The sequence below is a fragment of the Sciurus vulgaris genome (assembly GCF_902686455.1).
Source record: "Sciurus vulgaris genome assembly, chromosome: 17".
Taxonomy (NCBI): Eukaryota; Metazoa; Chordata; class Mammalia; order Rodentia; family Sciuridae; genus Sciurus; species Sciurus vulgaris.
The window spans coordinates 45,875,039-45,899,500 of record NC_136478.1 but is presented as its reverse complement, the minus strand read 5'-3'; the positions used below and the strand labels follow the sequence as shown (position 1 = coordinate 45,899,500).

At 39.6% G+C, this 24,462-nt stretch overlaps 1 protein-coding gene and 1 long non-coding RNA gene across 2 annotated transcripts; both read left to right on the top strand.

Annotated features, from left to right (window-relative positions):
- The first annotated feature begins 1,329 nt into the window (after window positions 1-1,329).
- LOC306649193 (zinc finger protein 383-like) lies at window positions 1,330-22,253 on the top strand. The gene is made up of 5 exons (XM_079119980.1): window positions 1,330-1,375; window positions 3,143-3,252; window positions 15,230-15,295; window positions 17,261-17,356; window positions 21,748-22,253. Exons 2-5 carry the CDS (start codon window positions 3,174-3,176, stop codon window positions 21,792-21,794), a joined length of 288 nt encoding a protein of 95 aa, XP_078976106.1. The 5' UTR covers window positions 1,330-1,375; window positions 3,143-3,173; the 3' UTR covers window positions 21,795-22,253.
- Window positions 17,388-21,558, top strand: LOC306649195. The gene is made up of 2 exons (XR_013760596.1): window positions 17,388-18,263; window positions 19,900-21,558. It is a non-coding gene; the product is annotated as an uncharacterized lncRNA (long non-coding RNA).
- Window positions 22,254-24,462: the final 2,209 nt, after the last annotated feature.

Here is a 24,462-nt window from a genome sequence, read left to right as displayed (position 1 = left end):
TTATTCAGGCAGCCCTTCTCCATGACTCCAAAGAATATCTGTATGGCTTCTGCTTGACAGGACTCCACCCACCTAGAGTGAAACCACCATCCCTTGCCCCCAAATAGCTCTAGTTGATTCTTCCTCCATGGTTTTCCACCATACTATCAATTTAGAAAACCAGGAGAATGGACCTGGAAGTGTCCCACGGGATTCTTTCTTTTTTTTTCAGGAAGATTCTTACTAAGTTGCCCAGGCTAGCAGCAAACTTGGCATCCTCCTGCCTCAGGCTCCACAATCACTCGGATTATAGGCCTCTGCTTTATTTTTTTTGCCTGTTTTTTTTTGTTTTTTTTTTTTTTTTCATTAATTTTACTAACTTGCATCTGGAGCCTGAATTTTTCTTACATAACCTGTAACTTCTGCTTTAAGAGAGTGGAAGTTTTTTATTTATTTTTATTTATTTTTTTCTGCAGTTGTAGATGAACAGAATGCCTTTTATTAAAAAAAAAAAAAATTTTAGGTAGTGCTAAGGATGGAACCCAGTGCCTCACACATGCGAGGTAGCACTGTGCCACTGAGCTACATCCCCAGCCTGAGTTGCAGCTCTTTCAATTTGTTTTTGTTGTTCGTTTCTGTGCTGTTGGGTATCTGTGTCTAACCTAGGGCCTTGTACAGGCCAGACAAGGTCTCTACCACAGCTCTGGTGGAAAGCTGCATGTTCATTGCCTGACATGAGGTTTAAAGATTAGAAAAGATGCAATCCCAGTGACCCACATTCACACCCAGTCAGAAATGGGATCAACAACTCACTCTCTTTGGACTCTCCTCAATCCTGCCTGGGGGTTCGCTTGTGCACACAAGCACCCCAAAATCTGGGCTCTTCCCCATCGCTTGGTAAGTCAATCAGGGCTTCACCCTCACCCTCTGCGCTGTGCGAAGCGAGGTCTGGGCTCGGACCTCATCTCTTCTGCAGTGTGAGGGCGAGCCAGCAACTCTAGAAGTGTCTTACAACCACTATTTTTGGGGTGTGTGTGGTGCTGGGGGATGAACCCCGGGCCTTGTGCATGCACGGCAAGCACTCTACTACTGAACTATATCCCCAACCCGCCAGACGTCTCTTGGGCACAGTCAGTGACTACATGGGCCACGCCCGGGCTCCAAGCGCAGAGGGATCATTCCCTTGGCGCTGGCTGTGTCTTTGGCCTGGGACTACATTTCCCATAGGTCCTGAGTTTCGAAGCTACTTGCGTCGCGAACCGGCGTTACGTCGACCTGCGGTCGTCCTGCGGTCTTCTTACAGCAAGGGCAACGCAGCTGCCTGGGATGAGTAGCACCTTAGCAGCCGGCGCGCTCTACCTCCAATCCGCTTGTCGCCGGGCTCTGCGGAGACGCGGTAAATGGGAGCAAGCCCCGCTTTCCTCCTGAGAGGACTAGGAGGGCCTGCGGTAGGGCTCTGGACTACATTTCCCTGAGACCCCGAAGGTCGACCCCACGTGCTGCGGGATTTCAGGGTCCTCTTTATGGTTTGGCGGGACAGTTGGCTTAACTGTCAGCTGCCGAAAGGCTTTTGGAATCCAGTGAACTTGGCCAGTTTGTACCTGATCGGAAGTAGGGAGAGCGTAGAGTGAGGAGTGTGGCTCCGGTCCTTTTGTGTTTGGAGCGAGCCGAAGAGAAGGAGAGGCAGAGATTATGATGGATACTGTGTGTCTTCGTGGTGCGTGATTGTGACCTTGTGTGGTGATGACTCTGGGTTCCCAGAATGGATGTGTGACAGTGACTTCCTGACCGAGCTACACTGCGCATGAGAATGTGCAGAACCGGTGACTGTGGTTGGGACTCTGTAACTTTGTGTGTTTCAACCCCGTATGTGCAGAAGTTGAAGGTCTGAGACCGGTGTGGGGCGCCTATGGCTTTACTGTTGCGGCTGCGACCTGTGTGACCCCTCGGGATGTTTGTGTGAGAGAGGAACAGAGACGCCCTCAGTGGGATCCAAGTGGGTTGGAGTCACTAAGGTGAGTCAAGTAGATGCTGTCCATTAACGAGTTGGTTACCGGTGGTGCTTGTATAAGGCATATGATCAGGGTTGTCTGTATTGAGGAACTGGAAGGAAGTGGAGAACTAGTCAAGGTGGCTAAGCCCTTCTTTTCGGTAAGAGAAAGTTACATCTGTGTTAAAAATGTGGCTGGGGCTGTAGCTCAGTGGCAGAGCGCTTGCCTCACATATGTGAGGCACTAGGTTCAACCCTTAGCACCTCATAAAAAAAATAATAAAGGCATGTTGTCCATCTACAACTACAATTTTTTTTTAATTGATGAGGGAACAAAAATTATAATAATTCACAACAACAAACTTAAGTATTAATTGTCTGTCATGAACTAAAAATATAGAAAATGCAAGATTGGGACTTCAGGCAAAGGAGGCAGGAACAAATTAAAATCTATGTGAATGCCTAAAGTACCTTTTTATTTATTTATTTATTGTGGTGTTGGGGATTGAACCAAGGACCGTGTGAATGCAAAGCAAACACTCTACCAACTGAGCTGTATATCCCTAGTCCCAGAGTACTTTTGAAAATAGGGGTGTTTTCTGTCCAGTGTTAAGTTGCAGAGATGTGGTATAGCTGACTCTTGATTACTCTCCTAAACTTTGACTAGAATTATACTAATAAAAAATTGAAGGAAATAGTCTTCAGTAAATGCAGAAAAATCAAATTACAGCCCTGTGGTAACTTGGGCTTACTGCTTTTCCAGACTCTTTCGATCTGTATTTTTTTTAAATAGTTTTTTTTTTTTTCTTTTAGTCTAAGGACCTTTGTTGTATTTATTGGTACATGGTGCCAAGAATTGAACCCAGTGCTTCACACATACTAGGCAAGTGCTCTACCACTGAGCCACAACCCCAGCCCCTATCTGTATTTTTTTGTATAACATAATTGAGACCATATTGTGTTGGACGTTCTTTAATTACCTACTTTTTTTCCATATCATTAGCTATTATTTGCCATTGGATTTTCGAATACTTAGAATTCAAAGCTGGAATAGTTTATAATCTTCCTGTGGTTTGAAAGAGTATGTTGAATATTGCCTAAGCAGTTCTGGTATTTGCTGTCCACCTGCTATGACTGATCACCTATCTTTCCTCTCCCTGTGACTGTGTATAGTTTATTTTCTTGTACGCTGGATTTTACATCAATGAACTACACTAAATTTCTTTTAAGAGCAAGCGGGGAAGCTCCAGAGAATGGAGAGAAAGGTGATGTCCTTGTGCCCAGTGAGTAAGGGGGAACTTGGAAGCGGGAAGACTTGCGTGTTCAGCTACTCCACATCCAGGCCTCAGTCATCTCATGTGATTGTTCTAATAGCCTCCTTACTCATCCCCCTTGTTCCTATGTTGCACAACTAAAGTTTCTTAGGGGTTCAGGGTGAAGCTCAGTGGTAGAACACTTACCTGGCATGTGTGAAGCTCTGGGTTCTGTCCCCAGCACTGCAGGGGCCAGAGGGGAAGAAGTTTCTTCTTAACACAGCAGCATCCTGATCCTTCCAAAATATGTCAGTTTATGCCACTCCTTAACTTAAAACTTTCCATGACTTCCCTCCTCCTTCAGAATAAAAACCAGTCTCTACAGTGGTCTGAGTCTCTGTTACCACTCTGCTCTGATCTAGCATTTTTTCTTAATTCTGCCTCTCTCTGTATTTGAGATTGCTGGTTCCCCTGCATGGAATTTTCTCACTCCTGCTATCTACATGGTTTAGTCTTTTGCTTCCTTCAAGGCTTTCTTCACGTTACCAAACTGGAAAAGCCTTCCCTGAGAACATCTCAACAAACGTACAGTCCCGGATTCAAGATGGCCGACTAGAGGGTGGCTGCGTTTCGTGTTGCTCCAGGACTCAGGACTCAAGAAGAGGAGATATAGAGAGCCTTGGGACCAACTCAAAGCAGCCGGGCGAGAGTCTCCCACTGGGCAGGCGTCCCGGACGGGGCAGGAGTCCTGGACGGGGCAGTAGCCCCAAAAGCAGGGATCTTTGCAAAGTAGAACAGCCGGCGAGGCGCCCCTCCCCCAGCCGGAGCAGTGATCGCAGACAGCTGGGAGCATTGAAGAGGGGGCTGCCCAGAGGAGAAGGAGAAATACGGGCTCGGCACGTCGCTTGGAATTGGAGCAGCTGCGCCAGGGCTCCGGGCGGCTATCCGGAGGAGCAGCGTGGACTCAGGACTCAAGAAAAGGAGATATTGAGAGACTTGGGACCAACTCAAAGCAGCCGGGGGGCTGCCCAGAGGAGAAGGAGAAATACGGGCTCGGCACGTCGCTTGGAATTGGAGCAGCTGCGCCAGGGCTCCTGGCGGCTATCCGGAGGAGCAGCGTGGACTCAGGACTCAAGAAAAGGAGATATTGAGAGACTTGGGACCAACTCAAAGCAGCCGGGTGAGTGTTTCCCACTGGGCAGGCGTCCCAGACGGGGCGGTAGCCCCCGGACGGGGCGGTAGCCCTGAAAGCAGGGATCTTTGCAAAGTAGAACTGTCGGCGAGGCGCCCCTCCCCCCGCCGGAGCAGTGATCGCAGACAGCTGGGAGCATTGGAGAGGTGGCTGTTCACCACAGCGCTTGGACTCGGTGCAACCCACCAGGGCTCTGGGAGGTTGGCCAAAGGAGAAGGTGCTTGGTGAGCTGTTTGGACTGAAAGTGACCACCCCTGAACACAGGGGGCTGCCCAAAGGAGAAGGAGAAATACGGGCTCAGCACGTCGCTTGGAATTGGAGCAGCTGCGCCAGGGCTCTGGGCGGCTATCCGGTGGAACAGCGTGGTGAGTGGTTTGGTCCCAGAGCATCCGCTCCTGAACATAGGGGGGTTGTCTGGAGAAGGAGGAGGAGCGCAGCGGGGTGCTTGGGCTCGAAGTGACTGCACCAGGGCTACGGGAGGCAGTCGGGACAAGAAGGTGCACAGTGAGTTCTTGGGACTCGTGACGCACCAGATCTCTGGGTGACTGCCTGGTGGAGAAAGTGGTGCGTGGTGGGTCACTTGGTCTTAGAGCGACCGCACGGAACAACAGGTGGCTGCTGGAGGAAAAGGCGTGTGGCGGGTCACTGGGACTCGGAGCGATTGTAAGGGGCTCCAGGTGGCTGCTCAGAGGAGGGGCCGCATAGCCAGGCGAAAAGTGCAGAGCAAGGTCCTAGATGGCTTCTTGGTGGAAGGGCCCCACAGACAAACTGAGGGGCGGAGAGAAGGCTCCAGGACTGCAGGCAGCTTCTCTGAGGAGAGGCAGCCTAAGGAGATTCGTTTGCGAAGGGTGAGGCTTCCAGGCCCAGGAGGTAGGTCCGGGTCCCTGGGAACATTGCAGAAGAAGGCTGCCCAGCCCAGGCGGTAGTTGTGAATTGAACGGAACCTCTGGGAGGAAAACTGACCAGCGAGACCTCCCCACCAGGTGACTCCTCCCTGTTGGGTGAGGTTCTCCCAAAAGGACCGTAAAATCAGAGACACAGGCCCAAACTGGTATTGCATCAGCCCACAACCTACTTCCCTTCTGGATGACCATTCATCAACAAGTGAAGGTACCTCTGCCCACTAGCAGGGAATATACCCCACCAGAAGGCCACCACCCCTAGGGAGTCAGCTCCCTTGTGGAGCACTGCATTATCAACTTCCTCCAAGATTTCAGGCTACTGAAGACTAAGAGGGGATATAATAGAAATCTTCAGGGATATTATAAGACAATAGAGGAAATCTGCAATATCACAGCGGTCAACTGATACCTGAACAATATGAGAAAACAAGGAAAGAAAATGCTGCAAACAAATCTAGATGTTACATCAATGAAACCCAACGACAGCATGGCAGAAGAAATGACAGAAAAGGAGTTCAGAATGTACATAATTAAAATGCTCAGGGAAGCAAATGACGAGATGCAAGAGCAAATGCAGGCACTGAATGATCGCACCAATCAACAGTTAAAAGAGCAAATACAGGAAGCAAAAGATCACTTCAATAAAGAGTTAGAGATATTGAAAAAAAACCAAACAGAAATCCTTGAAATGAAGGAAACAATAAACCAAATTAAGAACTCCATAGAAAGCATAACCAATAGAATAGAACACCTGGAAGACAGAACATCAGACATTGAAGATAAAATATTTAACCTTGAAAACAAAGTTGAACAAACAGAGAAGATGGTAAGAAATCATGAACAGAATCTCCAAGAACTATGGGATATCATGAAGAGTCCAAATTTAAGAATTATTGGAATTGAGGAAGGCTTAGAGAAACAGACCAAAGGAATGAACAATCTATTCAATGAAATACTATCAGAAAATTTCCCAAATCTGAAGAATGAAATGGAAGATCAAGTACAAGAGGCTTATAGGACTCCAAATATACAAAATTACAACAGACCCACACCAAGGCACATTATAATGAAAATGCCCAATATACAAAATAAAGACAGAATTTTAAAGGCCGCAAGAGAGAGGAATCAAATTACATTCAGGGGGAAACCAATACGGATATCAGCAGATTTTTCAATCCAGACCCTAAAAGCTAGAAGAGCCTGGAACAACATTTTTCAAGCCCTGAAAGAAAATGGATGCCAACCAAGAATCTTATACCCAGCAAAACTTACCTTCAAATTTGATGATGAAATAAAATCCTTCCATGATAAACAAAAGCTAAAAGAATTTACAAAAAGAAAGCCAGCATTACAGAATATTCTCAGCAAAATATTCGACGAGGAAGAGATGAAAAACAAAGAAACAAATCAGCAATGGGAGGAACCATCCTAAAGGAATTGTCAAATAAAGGAAGAACCAAGTCGTCTCAAAATAAATAAATAAATAAATAAATAAATAAATAAATAAATAAATAAATAAATGATAAATAAAATGAACCAAATGACTGGGAATACTAATCATATCTCAATAATAACCCTGAATATTAATGGCCTGAACTCATCAATCAAAAGACATAGACTGGCAGATTGGATCAAAAAGAAAGATCCAACAATATGTTGCCTGCAAGAGACTCACCTCGTAGAAAGAGATACACATAGACTAAAGGTGAAAGGATGGGGGAAAACATATCATGCACATGGACTCAGCAAAAAAGCTGGGGTGTCCATCCTCATTACAGATAAGGTGGACTTCAAGTCAAAACTAGTCAAAAGGGATAAAGAAGGACATTACATACTGCTTAAGGGAACCATAAATCAGCAAGACATAACAATCATAAACATCTATGCCCCAAACAGTGGCTCATCCATGTATGTCAAAGAAATCCTTCTCAATTTCAGAAACCAAATAGACCACAACACAATAATACTAGGTGATTTTAACACGCCTCTCTCACCACTGGACAGATCTTCCAAACAAAAATTGAACAAAGAAACCATAGATCTCAATAACACAATCAATAATTTAGACTTAACGGACATTTATAGAATATACCATCCAACCAAGAGCGAATACACTTTCTTCTCAGCAGCACATGGATCCTTCTCTAAAATAGACCATATATTATGCCACAAAGCTAATGTAAGCAAATACAAGAAGATAGAGACACTACCTTGTATTCTATCAGATCATAATGGTTTGAAGTTAGAAATAAATGAAAGAGTAAAAAACAGAAGCTACTCCAACACCTGGAGATTAAACAATATGCTATTACATGATGAATGGATAACAGAAGATATTAGGAAGGAAATTAAAAAATTCCTAGAGGTAAATGAGAACAAAGAAACATCATATCAAAATCTTTGGGACACTATGAAAGCAGTACTTAGAGGAAAATTTATTTCATGGAGCGCATTCAATAAAAGAAGTAAAAATCAACAAATAAACAACCTAACACTTCAGCTCAAAGCCCTAGAAAAAGAAGAACAGACCAACACCAAAAGTAGTAGAAGACAGGAAATAGTTAAACTCAGAGCTGAAATCAACGAAATTGAAACAAAAGAAACTATACAAAAAATTGACAAAATAAATAGTTGGTTCTTTGAAAAAATAAACAAAATTGATAAACCCTTAGCCACTCTAACAAAGAGAAGACGAGAGAAAACCCAAATCACCAAAATTCGGAATGAACAAGGAAATATCACAACAGACACGATTGAAATACAAAACATAATTAGAAGCTATTTTGAAAATCTATATTCTAACCAAATAGAAAATTTCGAAGACATCAACAGGTTTCTAGAGACATATGAATTGCCTAAATTGAATGAGGAGGACATACAAAATTTAAATAGAACAATTTCAAGTAATGAAGTAGAAGAGGTCATCAAAAGCCTACCAACAAAGAAAAGTCCAGGACCAGATGGGTTCTCAGCCGAGTTCTACAAAATCTTTAAAGAAGAGCTCATTCCAATACTTCTCAAAGTATTCCATGGAATAGAAGAGGAGGGTACCCTCCCAAACTCATTCTATGAAACCAATATTACCTTGATACCCAAGCCAGACAGAGATAAATCGAGGAAAGAAAATTTCAGACCAATATCATTAATGAACATTGACGCAAAAATTCTCAATAAAATTTTAGCAAATCGCATACAAAAATATATTAAAAAGATAGTGCACCACGATCAAGTGGGTTTTATCCCAGGGATGCAAGGTTGGTTCAACATCCGGAAATCAATAAATGTAATTCACCATATCAATAGACTTAAAGTCAAGAACCACATGATTATTTCAATAGATGCAGAAAAAGCATTTGATAAAATACAACACCCCTTCATGCTCAAAACACTAGAAAAAATAGGGATAGTGGGAACATTCCTTAACATTGTAAAGGCCATCTATGCTAAGCCCATGGCTAATATCATTCTAAACGGTGAAAAACTGAAAGCATTCCCCCTAACAACTGGAACAAGACAGGGATGCCCTCTTTCACCACTCCTATTCAATATCGTTCTTGAGACTCTAGCCAGAGCAATTAGACAGACCAAGGAAATTAAAGGAATACGAATAGGAAAAGAAGAACTCAAACTATCCCTATTTGCGGATGATATGATTATATACTTAGAGGAACCAGGAAATTCCACCAGAAAACTGTTAGAACTCATAAGTGAATTCAGTAAAGTGGCAGGTTACAAGATCAATGCTCATAAATCCAATGCATTTTTATACATAAGTGAGGAATCCTCAGAAAGAGAAATTATGAAAACCACCCCATTCACCATAGCATCGAAAAAAATAAAATACTTGGGAATCAATCTCACAAAAGAAGTAAAAGACCTCTACAATGAGAACTACAGAACACTGAAGAAAGAAATCGAAGAAAACCTTAGAAGATGGAAAGATCTCCCATGTTCTTGGATAGGCCGAATTAATATTGTCAAAATGGCCATACTTCCAAAAGTGCTATACAGATTCAATGCAATCCCAATTAAAATCCCAATGACGTACCTTACAGAAATAGAGCAAGCAATCATGAAATTCATCTGGAAGAATAAGAAACCCAGAATAGCTAAAGCAATCCTTCGCAGGAAAAATGAAGCAGGGGGTATCGCAATACCCGAACTTCAACTTTATTACAAAGCAATAGTAACAAAGACGTCATGGTACTGGTACCAAAATAGACAGGTAGATCAATGGTACAGAATAGAGGACACGGACACAAACCCAAATAAATACAACTTTCTAATACTAGACAAAGGTGCCAAAAATATGCAATGGAGAAAAGATAGCCTCTTCAACAAATGGTGCTGGGAGAATTGGAAATCCATATGCAACAGAATGAAACTAAACCCATATCTCTCACCCTGCACAAAACTCAACTCAAAATGGATTAAGGACCTTGGAATCAGACCAGAGACTCTGCAGATTATAGAAGAAAAAGTAGGTCCCGATCTTCAACATGTCGGGCTAGGACCAGACTTCCTCAATAGGACTCCCATAGCACAAGAAATAAAAGCAAGAATCAATAACTGGGATAGATTCAAACTAAAAAGCTTTCTCTCAGCAAAGGAAACTATCAGTAATGTGAAGAAAGAGCCTACAGAGTGGGAGAATATCTTTGCCAATCATACTTCAGATAGAGCACTAATCTCCAGAATCTATAAAGAACTCAAAAAACTCTACATCAAGAATACAAATAATCCAATCGACAAATGGGCTAAGGAAATGAACAGACACTTCACAGAAGAAGATGTACAAGCAATCAATAAACATATGAAAAAATGTTCAACATCTCTAGTAATAAGAGAAATGCAAATCAAAACCACCCTAAGATTCCATCTCACCCCAATTAGAATGGCGATTATCAAAAATACAAGCAACAAGTGTTGGCGAGGATGTGGGGAGAAAGGTACACTCATACATTGCTGGTGGGGCTGCAAATTAGTGCAGCCACTCTGGAAAGCAGTGTGGAGATTCCTTAGAAAACTTGGAATGGACCCTCCATTTGACCCAGCTATCCCACTCCTTGGCCTATACCCAAAGGATCTAAAATCAGCATACTACAGAGATACAGCCACATCAATGTTCATAGCTGCTCAATTCACAATAGCCAGACTATGGAACCAACCTAGATGCCCTTCAATTGACGAGTGGATAAAGAAACTGTGGTATATATACACAATGGAATATTACTCAGCCATAAAGAATGACAAAATTATGGCATTTGCAGGCAAATGGATGAAATTGAAGAATATCATGCTAAGTGAGATAAGCCAATCTCAAAAAGACAAGGGACGAATGATATCACTAATAAGTGGAGGATGACACATAATGGGGGGCAGGGAAGGGTTAGTGTTAGGGTTAGAGTTAGGGTTAGGGAGGGGGGCAAGTATGGAGGAAGAAAGTACTGTATAGAGGGTAAAGAGGGATGGGAGGGGTGGGGGGAAGGGGAAAAATAACAGAATGAATCAAACAACATTATTGTATGTGGATTTATGATTACACAAATGGTATGCCTTTGCGCCATGTACAAACAGAGAGGCAACATGTATCCCATTTGTTTACAATAAAATAAAATAAAATAAAAAAAAATAAAATAAAATAAATAAAAAAATAAGTAAAAAAAAAAAAGAAATCCTTCTCAATTTCAGAAACCAAATAGACCATAACACAATAATACTAGGTGATTTTAACACACCTCTCTCACCACTGGACAGATCTTCCAAACAAAAATTGAACAAAGAAACCATAGATCTCAATAACACAATCAATAATTTAGACTTAACGGACATTTATAGAATATACCATCCAACCAAGAGCGAATACACTTTCTTCTCAGCAGCACATGGATCCTTCTCTAAAATAGACCATATATTATGCCACAAAGCTAATGTAAGCAAATACAAGAAGATAGAGACACTACCTTGTATTCTATCAGATCATAATGGTTTGAAGTTAGAAATAAATGAAAGAGTAAAAACAGAAGCTACTCCAACACCTGGAGATTAAACAATATGCTATTACATGATGAATGGATAACAGAAGATATTAGGAAGGAAATTAAAAAATTCCTAGAGGTAAATGAGAACAAAGAAACATCATATCAAAATCTTTGGGACACTATGAAAGCAGTACTTAGAGGAAAATTTATTTCATGGAGCGCATTCAATAAAAGAAGTAAAAATCAACAAATAAACAACCTAACACTTCAGCTCAAAGCCCTAGAAAAAGAAGAACAGACCAACACCAAAAGTAGTAGAAGACAGGAAATAGTTAAACTCAGAGCTGAAATCAACGAAATTGAAACAAAAGAAACTATACAAAAAATTGACAAAATAAATAGTTGGTTCTTTGAAAAAATAAACAAAATTGATAAACCCTTAGCCGCTCTAACAAAGAGAAGACGAGAGAAAACTCAAATCACCAAACTTCGGAATGAACAAGGAAATATCACAACAGACACGATTGAAATACAAAACATAATTAGAAGCTATTTTGAAAATCTATATTCTAACCAAATAGAAAATTTCGAAGACATCAACAGGTTTCTAGAGACATATGAATTGCCTAAATTGAATGAGGAGGACATACAAAATTTAAATAGAACAATTTCAAGTAATGAAGTAGAAGAGGTCATCAAAAGCCTACCAACAAAGAAAAGTCCAGGACCAGATGGGTTCTCAGCCGAGTTCTACAAAATCTTTAAAGAAGAGCTCATTCCAATACTTCTCAAAGTATTCCATGAAATAGAAGAGGAGGGTACCCTCCCAAACTCATTCTATGAAACCAATATTACCCTGATACCCAAGCCAGACAGAGATAAATCGAGGAAAGAAAATTTCAGACTGATATCATTAATGAACATTGACGCAAAAATTCTCAATAAAATTTTAGCAAATCGCATACAAAAATATATTAAAAAGATAGTGCACCACGATCAAGTGGGTTTTATCCCAGGGATGCAAGGTTGGTTCAACATCCGGAAATCAATAAATGTAATTCACCATATCAATAGACTTAAAGTCAAGAACCACATGATTATTTCAATAGATGCAGAAAAAGCATTTGATAAAATACAACACCCCTTCATGCTCAAAACACTAGAAAAAATAGGGATAGTGGGAACATTCCTTAACATTGTAAAGGCCATCTATGCTAAGCCCATGGCTAATATCATTCTAAACGGTGAAAAACTGAAAGCATTCCCCCTAACAACTGGAACAAGACAGGGATGCCCTCTTTCACCACTCCTATTCAATATCGTTCTTGAGACTCTAGCCAGAGCAATTAGACAGACCAAGGAAATTAAAGGAATACGAATAGGAAAAGAAGAACTCAAACTATCCCTATTTGCGGATGATATGATTATATACTTAGAGGAACCAGGAAATTCCACCAGAAAACTCTTAGAACTCATAAGTGAATTCAGTGAAGTGGCAGGTTACAAGATCAATGCTCATAAATCCAATGCATTTTTATACATAAGTGAGGAATCCTCAGAAAGAGAAATTATGAAAACCACCCCATTCACCATAGCATCGAAAAAAATAAAATACTTGGGAATCAATCTCACAAAAGAGGTAAAAGACCTCTACAATGAGAACTACAGAACACTAAAGAAAGAAATCGAAGAAAACCTTAGAAGATGGAAAGATCTCCCATGTTCTTGGATAGGCCGAATTAATATTGTCAAAATGGCCATACTACCAAAAGTGCTATACAGATTCAATGCAATCCCAATTAAAATCCCAATGATGTACCTTACAGAAATAGAGCAAGCAATCATGAAATTCATCTGGAAGAATAAGAAACCCAGAATAGCTAAAGCAATCCTTCGCAGGAAAAATGAAGCAGGGGGTATCGCAATACCCGAACTTCAACTTTATTACAAAGCAATAGTAACAAAGACGTCATGGTACTGGTACCAAAATAGACAGGTAGATCAATGGTACAGAATAGAGGACACGGACACAAACCCAAATAAATACAACTTTCTAATACTAGACAAAGGTGCCAAAAATATGCAATGGAGAAAAGATAGCCTCTTCAACAAATGGTGCTGGGAGAATTGGAAATCCATATGCAACAGAATGAAACTAAACCCATATCTCTCACCCTGCACAAAACTCAACTCAAAATGGATTAAGGACCTTGGAATCAGACCAGAGACTCTGCAGATTATAGAAGAAAAAGTAGGTCCCGATCTTCAACATGTCGGGCTAGGACCAGACTTCCTCAATAGGACTCCCATAGCACAAGAAATAAAAGCAAGAATCAATAACTGGGATAGATTCAAACTAAAAAGCTTTCTCTCAGCAAAGGAAACTATCAGTAATGTGAAGAAAGAGCCTACAGAGTGGGAGAATATCTTTGCCAATCATACTTCAGATAGAGCACTAATCTCCAGAATCTATAAAGAACTCAAAAAACTCTACACCAAGAATACAAATAATCCAATCGACAAATGGGCTAAGGAAATGAACAGACACTTCACAGAAGAAGATGTACAAGCAATCAATAAACATATGAAAAAATGTTCAACATCTCTAGTAATAAGAGAAATGCAAATCAAAACCACCCTAAGATTCCATCTCACCCCAATTAGAATGGCGATTATCAAAAATACAAGCAACAAGTGTTGGCGAGGATGTGGGGAGAAAGGTACACTCATACATTGCTGGTGGGGCTGCAAATTAGTGCAGCCACTCTGGAAAGCAGTGTGGAGATTCCTTAGAAAACTTGGAATGGACCCTCCATTTGACCCAGCTATCCCACTCCTTGGCCTATACCCAAAGGATCTAAAATCAGCATACTACAGAGATACAGCCACATCAATGTTCATAGCTGCTCAATTCACAATAGCCAGACTATGGAACCAACCTAGATGCCCTTCAATTTCGAGTGGATAAAGAAACTGTGGTATATATACACAATGGAATATTACTCAGCCATAAAGAATGACAAAATTATGGCATTTGCAGGCAAATGGATGAAATTGAAGAATATCATGCTAAGTGAGATAAGCCAATCTCAAAAAGACAAGGGACGAATGATATCGCTAATAAGTGGAGGATGACACTAATGGGGGGGAGGGAAGGGTTAGTGTTAGGGTTAGAGTTAGGGTTAGGGAGGGGGGCAAGTATGGAGGAAGAAAGTACTGTATAGAGGGTAAAGAGGGGTGGGAGGGGTGGGGGAAGGGGAAAAAATAACAGAATGAATCAAACAACATTACTGTATGTGGATTTATCATTCATATTACATACTGGTCACAGCTTTGTACTTGTCTTCCTATCTGGTTGTGTAGCTAGATATTCAAGGCCTTGGAGTCTTTGTTATGGATTGGGTGACCGCTTAGATTTAGTTGTTTAAAATGGAGACCAGAGAAATCAAGAGACATTTAATGTTATCAACTTGGTGCGTGAATCTGGACGTCTGTGTGTAGATTCTGGATGTGTATAGGCATTCAAACTTGAGGTGTTCATTTTTAATTTAAGTTGTAACCAGAGTAATGCTGCTTTAGGAAACTCTTGGGGCAACTGCAAAGGGAGAAGTATGTGGAGTCCTGTTATTGTACCCACCTGTAGTCCAGATTAACATTTTGAGATTAGGATAACAATATGTCTGAATTCCTCCTGCTGAGGTTTCTAGGTCCCTCTCAGTATTGGAGCTAATCTACCCAGAATGCATTCCATCTTGCTCTTCTTAGGTTCCCACATACTTGGGGAAGGCTAGGATTTGTTCTCATCAGTGTGTGTGTGTGTGTGTGTGTAGGGAAAAGTAGGAGTAGGCGGCATAGAAAGGATATTGGAAGGACAGCATAGAGTCATTTGAGTATATCTGGGCACTTTTTAAATTTTCCTCTTTCCCCCACAGTTGCTTTTTGGGGATACTGTACTTTTCCAAGAGAGGAATCCAGGGAAACACAACTCAGGTTCTTAGGTATGTGTTCAATGTCAACTCCAGGTGAATTGATATATCTTCCTTGAAATATAGTTTTTTCCCTTATTTGTATGAACGTTTGTTTTCTTTATCTAGAAACTTCCTCGCTCAACTTGCCCATGAACCCATCTCAGATCTTCTCATTCTGTTAGGATTGTGCCCAGCAGCACAGTCTTGTCCCTTACTGTCCCACTCTTTGAAAGTGTGTTGGTGGGTGCAGTGCTTTATAATGGAGCCTGAATGCATTCCCTCCAGGGAAATGGTTCAGACTCCCAGATTAGACTTGGAGTTTAAGTAGCAATGGTTGTTGAGTGGGGTAAGCAGTCCCTACAAACATGTTTATTTTTCTTAATTTCTGATTTCCCTTTTTAAGAAAGCATTTTGTAATATAAAAGAATAATAGAACATTTATGTATGTAATACTAGAATAGTAAGCACTGTAGAAGTCCCTTTTGTGGGACTTCTGCCATCCCCCTCAAAGAATAACATCCAAAGAAAGTGTTTTTTTTTTAACATATAAAAAAATTTTTTTTTCTTTTTTTTTTTTTGTAGTTGTAGATGGACAGCATGCCTTTATTTTATTTATTTTTGTGTGGTGCTAAGGATTGAACCCAGTGCCTCACACACACTAGGCAAGTGCTGTGCAACTGAGCTACTGCCCCAGTCCCAAAGAAAGTTTTATATTCATCATTCAGTTGCTCTTATAGTTGTTTTATGACATAATTTTAAGAGGATATTATTAGGTTTCTATATGGAACTTTTAAACAGGATTAGCATGTATGCATTTTTGATCTCTGTAGACTTTTAAAGTTGTAAAGGAACTCAGATTTTGTTCAATCTAAGTATCCAAGATAATGGAATGGTTATGTCTTATATTCCTAAGATGAAATACATAAGCAGTTTTCAAAAGGTTTTTCAGTAACTTGCTTTGTAAAGAAAAATGCCTATGATTTCATCTAATAATGAAGATCCTTAGTATTTAGTATGTATTTTAATTATGCCAAACTCCTTTTATGTGCAATAGAAGTTTTGTTTTAATTTTTGTAGATTATGTCTTCCTTTCATAGGAAAAAAGGGAAGAAAACAGCACATAAATATTAAAAGTTCATGATAAATCATAAATTGTATGTTGGATGTGTCCATAAAATTTTTTCAGCTTTGCCGTATGTTTGAAATTTTTATAATAAAAATGGAAAGTCATGGATGAATGTTTAACAAAAAAACAGAGTAATTTGCCACACTAGAACTTGCTGTGTGTTTTTCTACCCTAGAAAAAAATTTATTTATAAAAAAAAATGTTTTATTCGTTCCTAACCCTACCCATGGGATAGAGTGTCCCATTATATAAAGAAGATTTGTCTTCAGCCTCAGGATTATTCATGAGCATGGAGGTTCTTTGTTCTAGTCATGCTCATTTTACTCTGCTTACCTCTGTATCCACTCTGCTCACCTCTGTATCCACTCTGCTCTTGCCCATTTGACCAATATGTCTTCTCCATCCCTCAGCGTCCTTCTCCATCTCTTTCATATTAAAAACGTTTGTTTGGATCTCATCATTTTCACATGGGTTTGTCTTTCAGGAATTGGTAATGTTCAGGGACCTGGCTGTAGACTTCTCTCAGGAAAAGTAGGAGTGCTTGGCTCAGAGGGATTTATGTAGAGATTTGATGATAGACAACTACAGCAACCCAGTCCTACTCACTAAGGATATCGATTCCCAAATGACTTATGAATTTTGGGTGTATCTTTCAATTGTCTGGGTGGGTGTCTACCTTTGTAGGGAATCATTTTGTGCTTTGTAGACAAGGAAACAGGCAGGCTGCCCATTGTGGTCCCTTTATCTTCTCCATACTTTAGACCTTCATACCCCCTTGTCTTTCCTGTAGTTACCTGTTTCCTTGAGGACTAAGGACTAGGTTTGATTCAGAAACAGCAGGAGTGTATCTTTTTTTTCCTTGTAAACAGGACTCTCTACTCCCAAGCCTGATGTGATTTCCCTATTGGAGCAAGGGAAAGAAACATGGATGGTTTCAAAGGACATTATGGAAGGATCGTGCCCGGGTAAGTAAGAATTTTGAACAGGGGGGAACAGGGGGGCAGGCAGTGCCTTTAAGAATCAGCTGGTCAGAGAGGCAGAACCTCAGTGGTGTCTACTGAGGCATCTTCCTCAGTGGCCCATTCAGAGGTGTGGGGAAGCATGCTGCTCATTTGTTATTCTTCATACCTTTTATATATATGTGTAAGTATGCATATATGTATAGATCTCTGCACACAATAAACACTCTTGTTTGAAATATTTTGTAATAAAACCTACCTTCTTGCCCAGCTTATGTGAGGCAACCCCCAGTACCATAAAAATAAAACAAGACAAAAACAACTTCAGACTATTAGTGAAACTAATATAGAAATATGTTGGCCAGTTAGGATGCTGAGTTAGAAATTTACATACAAGAATAGGTGAGACCAGAGTCAGCAAACTATGTATGGCCTATGGGCCAGTCATGTGTTATGGTAAATAAAATTTTATAGGAACATAGCTACACTTTCACTTAAGTATTGTCCGTGACTGCTTTTGGGCAACAGTGGCCAAACTGAGTAGTTGCAATGAAGCCTGCATGGTTTACAAACCTAAAATATTTTCTATTTACTATCTGGTCCTCTAAGAAAAATTGGCCAGGCTGGGCATGTAGCTTGTCTAGCACATATAAGATCCTGAGTTTGATCCCTAGCACCATAAAAAAAAAAAAAAAAAAAAAAAAAAAAGAAGAAAAAAAAAAGAAATAAAAAAAGAGACAAAAAGAAAAGTTTGCCAATACCTATTTATTAACAGAAGAAATGTTGAAAATGATTAGATTCAGGATATTTTACAAATGTTGAACCAATAGGATCAATGGCAGTTGGGTATGTGAGCCTCCAGTATGATGGTGAGGGTAGAGCTAGGGATCATTAGCACATAGTTTATAAAGCTGTAAGATTGATGAGTAATTTGGTAAATAAGAGAAATACTGAAAGGAGAAGAGGCCCAAGGACTGTGTTCTGAGGTATACTTCCAGTTAGATGTACATTGGATTGACCAACAACCTTGTTTGCCCAAGAGTGGAGTTTTTTGGACACAAGACTTTTCAGCACTAAAACCAGAATACTCTCAGGCAAACCAAGGTACTTTGTCACCCCAGATGGTATCTTTTCTTTTTTTTGATACTGGGGATTGAATCCAAGGACACTTAACCCCTGAGCCACATGCCTGGTCCCATTTTAAATTTTGAGATAGGGTCTCACTAAGTTGCTTAGGTCCATGCTTAGGCTGACTTTGAACTTGCAATCCTCCTGCCTTGACCTCCTGAGTCACTGGGATAATAGGCATGTGCCACCTTGCCCAGCCCCAGATAGTATTTAAAAGGCAACTGAGAAGGACTGGTGAGTAAGGCTGGCAAGTCAACTACCACATGCTGCTAGCAGAATGATAACTGCCCACTAGATTTAACAAAAGAGGGTTTGGGCCATATTAGAATGAATGATTTTTTTCAGTGGAGTTATGGTCAGAAGCCGAAGTGAAATGACTTTTAAGGAAAGTGGACAAGAGTCTGAGAAATTTTACTTTTTTGGAATCTTCCTGCTCTCCCACCAAACAAAGCAGACAAACCAAATAGGAGAGCAACTAAGAGGACAAAATATAAATCCACAGAGAACGTCTATATCAAGACTAAATGACAAATTATCCCTCTATGTCCTGTAAGAAGAATAATTGGAAATAAACTGACAGCCCAAGACCCTTTTGGTGTCTGGAACTTTGTGATGAAGTGGAAGCAAAGCAAGAGAGTATGTAACAGCTCTGAGAAGAAGATCACAAACTTACTCCTGGAAAATTCAACAGTCCATTCTGAGGGCAGCAACTGAAACTAGAGGGATTTTGCATCTTTTTATAGGCAGGTGAGTACAGGGTAAATGCCACCATCTAAAAGTATCTTAGCAGTCTGGGCTCCATAAACTCTTTTTTTGGCCAGGGGAAGGGCAGTGCTAGGGATTGAACACCAGGTGCTGTACTAGTGCACTACATTCCCAGCCCACCAAAGCCTTTTTTAAAATTTAAGCTAAGTTCCCACGGGGCACAGTGGTACATGCCTGAAATCCCAGAAGCATGGGAGGCTGAGACAGGAGGAACTCAAGTTCCAGACCAGCTTCAGCAATTTAGTGAGACCCTAAGCAACTTAGTGAGACTGCCTCAAAATAAAAGAAAATAAAAGAAGGACTGAGGATGTAGCTCAGTGGCCAAGTCCCCTTGGGTTCAAGCCCCAGTACCAAAAAAATAAAAATTTTATTTTAAATAAGGTGTGAAGGCTGGCCTTGAACTGTGATCCTTGTGCTTCAGTCTCCTACGTCAGTGGGGTTATATGCATATGCCACTGTGCTTGATTTGGGCCCCATAAACTCTTGAACTTAGTTGCCTTTCAGAACACCTACCAAGAGGATACACTTCTGGGAGTAGAATCCAGATTGAACAGGACAGGAACAACAGGGGCAAAAAGAAGAAGAACTAGATAAAAGTTCAGGAGGGGAAGTAGAAGAATCGCCACTCTTTAGGATATGTTAGAGACTATACTTAGGTTTACTTCATAGAAAATCACAGAGAGGGAGCTCTAATGCCATGAAGCTACAGAAGCTATCCTGGCCTAACCCATCCTTCTAAAAGTAGTACAATGCTCCATTTCAATAAAAATTGATTAAGAGAATTAAGATAGATTACAAATGGGGGGTCTGGTGATGCACGCCTGTAATCCCAGTGGCTCGGGAGACTGAGGCAAGAGGATGGCAAGTTCAATGCCAGCCTCAGCAATTTAGCAAGGCCCTAAGCAACTTAGTGAGCCCTTATCTGAAAATTAAAAAAAGGGTCAGGGATATAGCTCAGTAGTAAAGCACCTCTGTGTTTAATCCCCAGTATCCCTCCTGCCACACTATTTTTTTAAAATGGATTACAAAAATGTATTTAGTTACCATATGACCCAGCAGTATCAATTCTGGATGTATATCTTAAAGAATTGGAAAACTGTGTCTCAAAGAAATATTCATATCTACATTCATAGAATTATTCACAGTAACTAAAAGGTGGAAGCAACCCAAATGTTTAGCAATGGATGAACAGATAAACAAAATGTTGTAGATACATATAATAGAATATTAGCCTTAAAAAAGAATAAAATTCTAATTCATGCTACGACAGGGATGAAGCTTAAGGATACAATGTTAAACAAAGGAAGACAGTCTCAAAAGACAAATAGGTATGATCTCACTTCGATGAGCATTATCTAGAATAGTTAAGCTCATAGAAACTGCAGACAGAATGATACCAGAGGCTGGGTGGAGGTGGAAATGGAAAGTTGTTCAATGAATACAGAGTTTCAGTTTTGCCTAATTAAAGAGTTCTGGAAATTGCACAACAATGTGAATGTACTTAACACCATTGCATCATACTTTAAAAAAATTATTTAAGATGGTAAATTTTGTGACATTTGAAAAAAGAAAAAAGAAAGCTGGGGCAGAAAAAGCCATTAATGCAAATGAAGACAGGAAAGTGGACCTCAATCCAAACATATCAATAATTACAATAAATGTAAATGGTGTAAACATACCAAATCAAAGATTTTCCAAATGGATAAATATACATATCAAATTATATGCTGTCTATAAGAAACTCACCTCAAATATTGGTCGATTAAAAGTACAAGAATCGAAAGAGGTATAGCCTGCGGACACTATAAAAAAGATGGGCAAAGTTGTTATAGTAACATCAAACAAATTTCAAAGAAAGAAAGATGATCACCATGATAAAGTAGGACATTACACAGCCTGAAGAGTCAGTTCATTGCAAAGACATAGCATTTCTAAACCTTTATGTACCTAATAACAGTTTCAAGTCCAGGAAACAAAAGTGAGAGAAAGGAAAGGAGAAAGAGATAAACCTACCATGGTAACTGAAGACTTCAACATGCTTCTCTCAGTAATTGATAAAACTAGTGAATGGAAAAATCAGCAAGTAAATGGAAGAACTGAGCAACACCATATGTGACTGAATGTAATTGACATTTCTAGTACAATTTGCCCAACAATATTAGAGTCCTAACTCTTCTCAAGTGTATATTGAATGTTCTTCAAATATCATGAAGCAAATCTTAAAAATGTAAAGAACTGGGGCTCAGGTTATAGCTAAGTTAGTACAGTGCCTGCCTTGCATGCACAAGGCCCTGGGTTCAATCTCCAGCACCACACACACACACACACACACACACACAAAAAAGTGAAGAACTGAAATAATACATTGTATGTTCTCTGACCATAATGGTATTAAATTAGAAATCAGTTAACAGAAGGATAAGATTAAACCCTCCAATCATACAGACAGTAAACAATACACTTCTGAGTAATGCATGAGTTGTGCATTACTTTCTTCATTCGAGGAAGCAGATTTGACAGTAAAAGACTTGGATACTTCATCAGAGAATGACAAATAAACTCAAAAAAATGTGTTCAGCATCATTAGTTATTGGAGAAATATAAGTTAAAACCATGATAAAATGCCATTAAAAATAAAAAGTAACTATAGAATGGCTAAAATAAAATACTGCCAGTACCAAGTGATGACAAGGGTATCAAGCTACTGGAATGCACACATTGTGCAAAATAGTACAACCACTTTGGCAGAGTTTGGAAATTTCTTTTGAACTTAAATATTGTATAACCCAGGGAAATGAAAAACATTCTCAGAACAACCTGTACATGGACATCTGTAGCAGTTCTGTTCATGATTGCCCCAAACTGAAAACAACCCAGATGTCCTTGAACAAGTGCATGGCACATCCATTCAATGGGATGTCATTCATCATTAAAAAGGAATAAGCCATCAACACCTGCACACAAGCAAGCCATATCCTCAGATGGATCTCAAGAACATTATACTGAAGGGGAACAAATCTCTGAAGATTATATACTATATGATTCCATTTATATTACAATCTAGAAATGAAAAAAGTTATAGTGATGGAGAAAAAATCAGTTGTTTACCAGGGGTTAGGAACAAGGAAAGGGAGTGAATGTAGAGGGATGACATGAAGCAGTTTATTGGTTGTGGAACTATTTTGAATAATGGTGGTTACATGAATCTCTGCATGTATCAAAATTCATACCATGGCACTGGAAAGCTTTGTGTGTGTGTGTGTGTGTGTGTGTGTGTGTGTGTGTGTGTATGTGTGTGTGGTATTGGGGATTGAACCAAGGGCATTCTACAGTGAGCTACATCCTCAGCCTCTATTTTTTTTTTTTTTCTTATATTTTGAGACAAAGTCTCACTCAAGTTTCTCAGACTGGGAACTGAAGATATAGCCCAGTTGGTAGAGTGCTTTCCTTGCAAGCACAAGGCCCTGGGTTCAATCCCCAGCACTGCAGGAAAAAAAAAAAAAAAAAGGTTCTCAAGCTAACCTTGAACTTGGCTCTTTCTGCCACAGCCTTCCATTGGCTGTGATTACTTGCATGTCCCAATGTACCTGGCAGATTCCTGTTAATTTTAAAAAGTTAAAGCAATAGAAAAAGACCATGGTTGAACTATGTACAAAATTATAAAGTTAAAGAGAATGAAGAACAAAATGGCATTCCTATAGCTAATGAACAGCACATAGCAAGTCATGTTTCAAAACTAGCTAAAGACCAGGCACAGGGGCAAATAGGAAGAAAAGACCAAGAGGACAACAGGTATTGGCAAATATATTAGGATACAGAAGATTATTAGATAAAAAATTCTGAACTTGACTAAATATGAAAAGATACATTCCAAAATAGAGAATGAGTAAGATACATAAGATAGTGTGTATATGAATTATATATTATATATATATAAATTATATATATAATTATATAAATTATATGTATCTATAAAAGATATGCACTGGAATTGTGGCTCGGTGGTAGAGCGCTTGCCTAGCATGTGTGAGGCACTGGGTTTGACTTTGAGCACCACATATAAATAAATGAATAAAATGAAGGTCTATCAACATCTAAAAAAAATTAAAAGATATATGTGTGCACATTCAAGTGTTTATGTGTTCTTAAATATAAATGAGAAAACTGAGGCCAAACACTGATTATTGTCAAAATATACTGACTGCTATGTATCTGTAACAAATGATGTTGTAGTTTTTTTTTAAGCCTTAAAAATTGAACTGTGGGTGATAGAAAGGAAGAGACTTTCCTTTGGCTATATTTTGTAGATTTGAGATGAACTATGTAAATATCTTATGCAATTACAAAACAAAATTAAATTTAGGAAAATCCCTAAAACCAAAATAGAAATGCAATGCTTCAATCTAAATATGTATCCAGTGGTTATATATCCTTAAATTTGTAAGAAACCACAAATAAAACCCTTACACTATTTTATCATATTAAGTGGTAGCAGTGGTATATTGTTCTGAGAATGTTATGTGTTACTAGGGGATAAAAAGAAATGAGCAATTTAGTTGGGATCTTTTGGTACCTGAGACTTAGTACATACAGACAAAGGAAATACAGATCAACAACATTAAGTAAAAATTCTGTAGTCCTTAATATGAATTGGAAGTATATTATTTTGAACTCAAGCTCTATTTTATCTTTCACTATATATTATACAGGTTAAGAGATTTAGAGATATTATTTAGTCTCATACATAGACCTCATCTAGATCCTAATTTAAACAAACAGAAAAATACACATATATAATTATGCATTTGGGGAAACAGGAAATTGATTGGTATTTGATTTTACGTAGTCTGTGAATTTTTTTTTTTTTTGGGGGGGTGCTGGGGATCAAACCCAGAGCCCTGTGCTTGTAAGGCAAGTACTTTACCAACTGAGCTATCTCCCCAGCCCCATCTGTGAATATTTAGATATGGATATGATTATTATTATACTTTTGCAAAAAGTTCTTGTCTTAGAGATTCATGCTGAAATATTTACAGACGAAATATGATGCCTGGAATTTGCTTCAGTATAATCTGTGGAGTTGGCTATGATGAGTGGATGGATAAGATTGTCCTCAACTGGGTGCAGTGGCACAAGCCTATAATCCCAGCAGCTCTGGAGTCTGAGGCAGGATAATCGAGAGTTCAAAGCCAGCCTTAGCAAAAGCAAGGCACTAGACA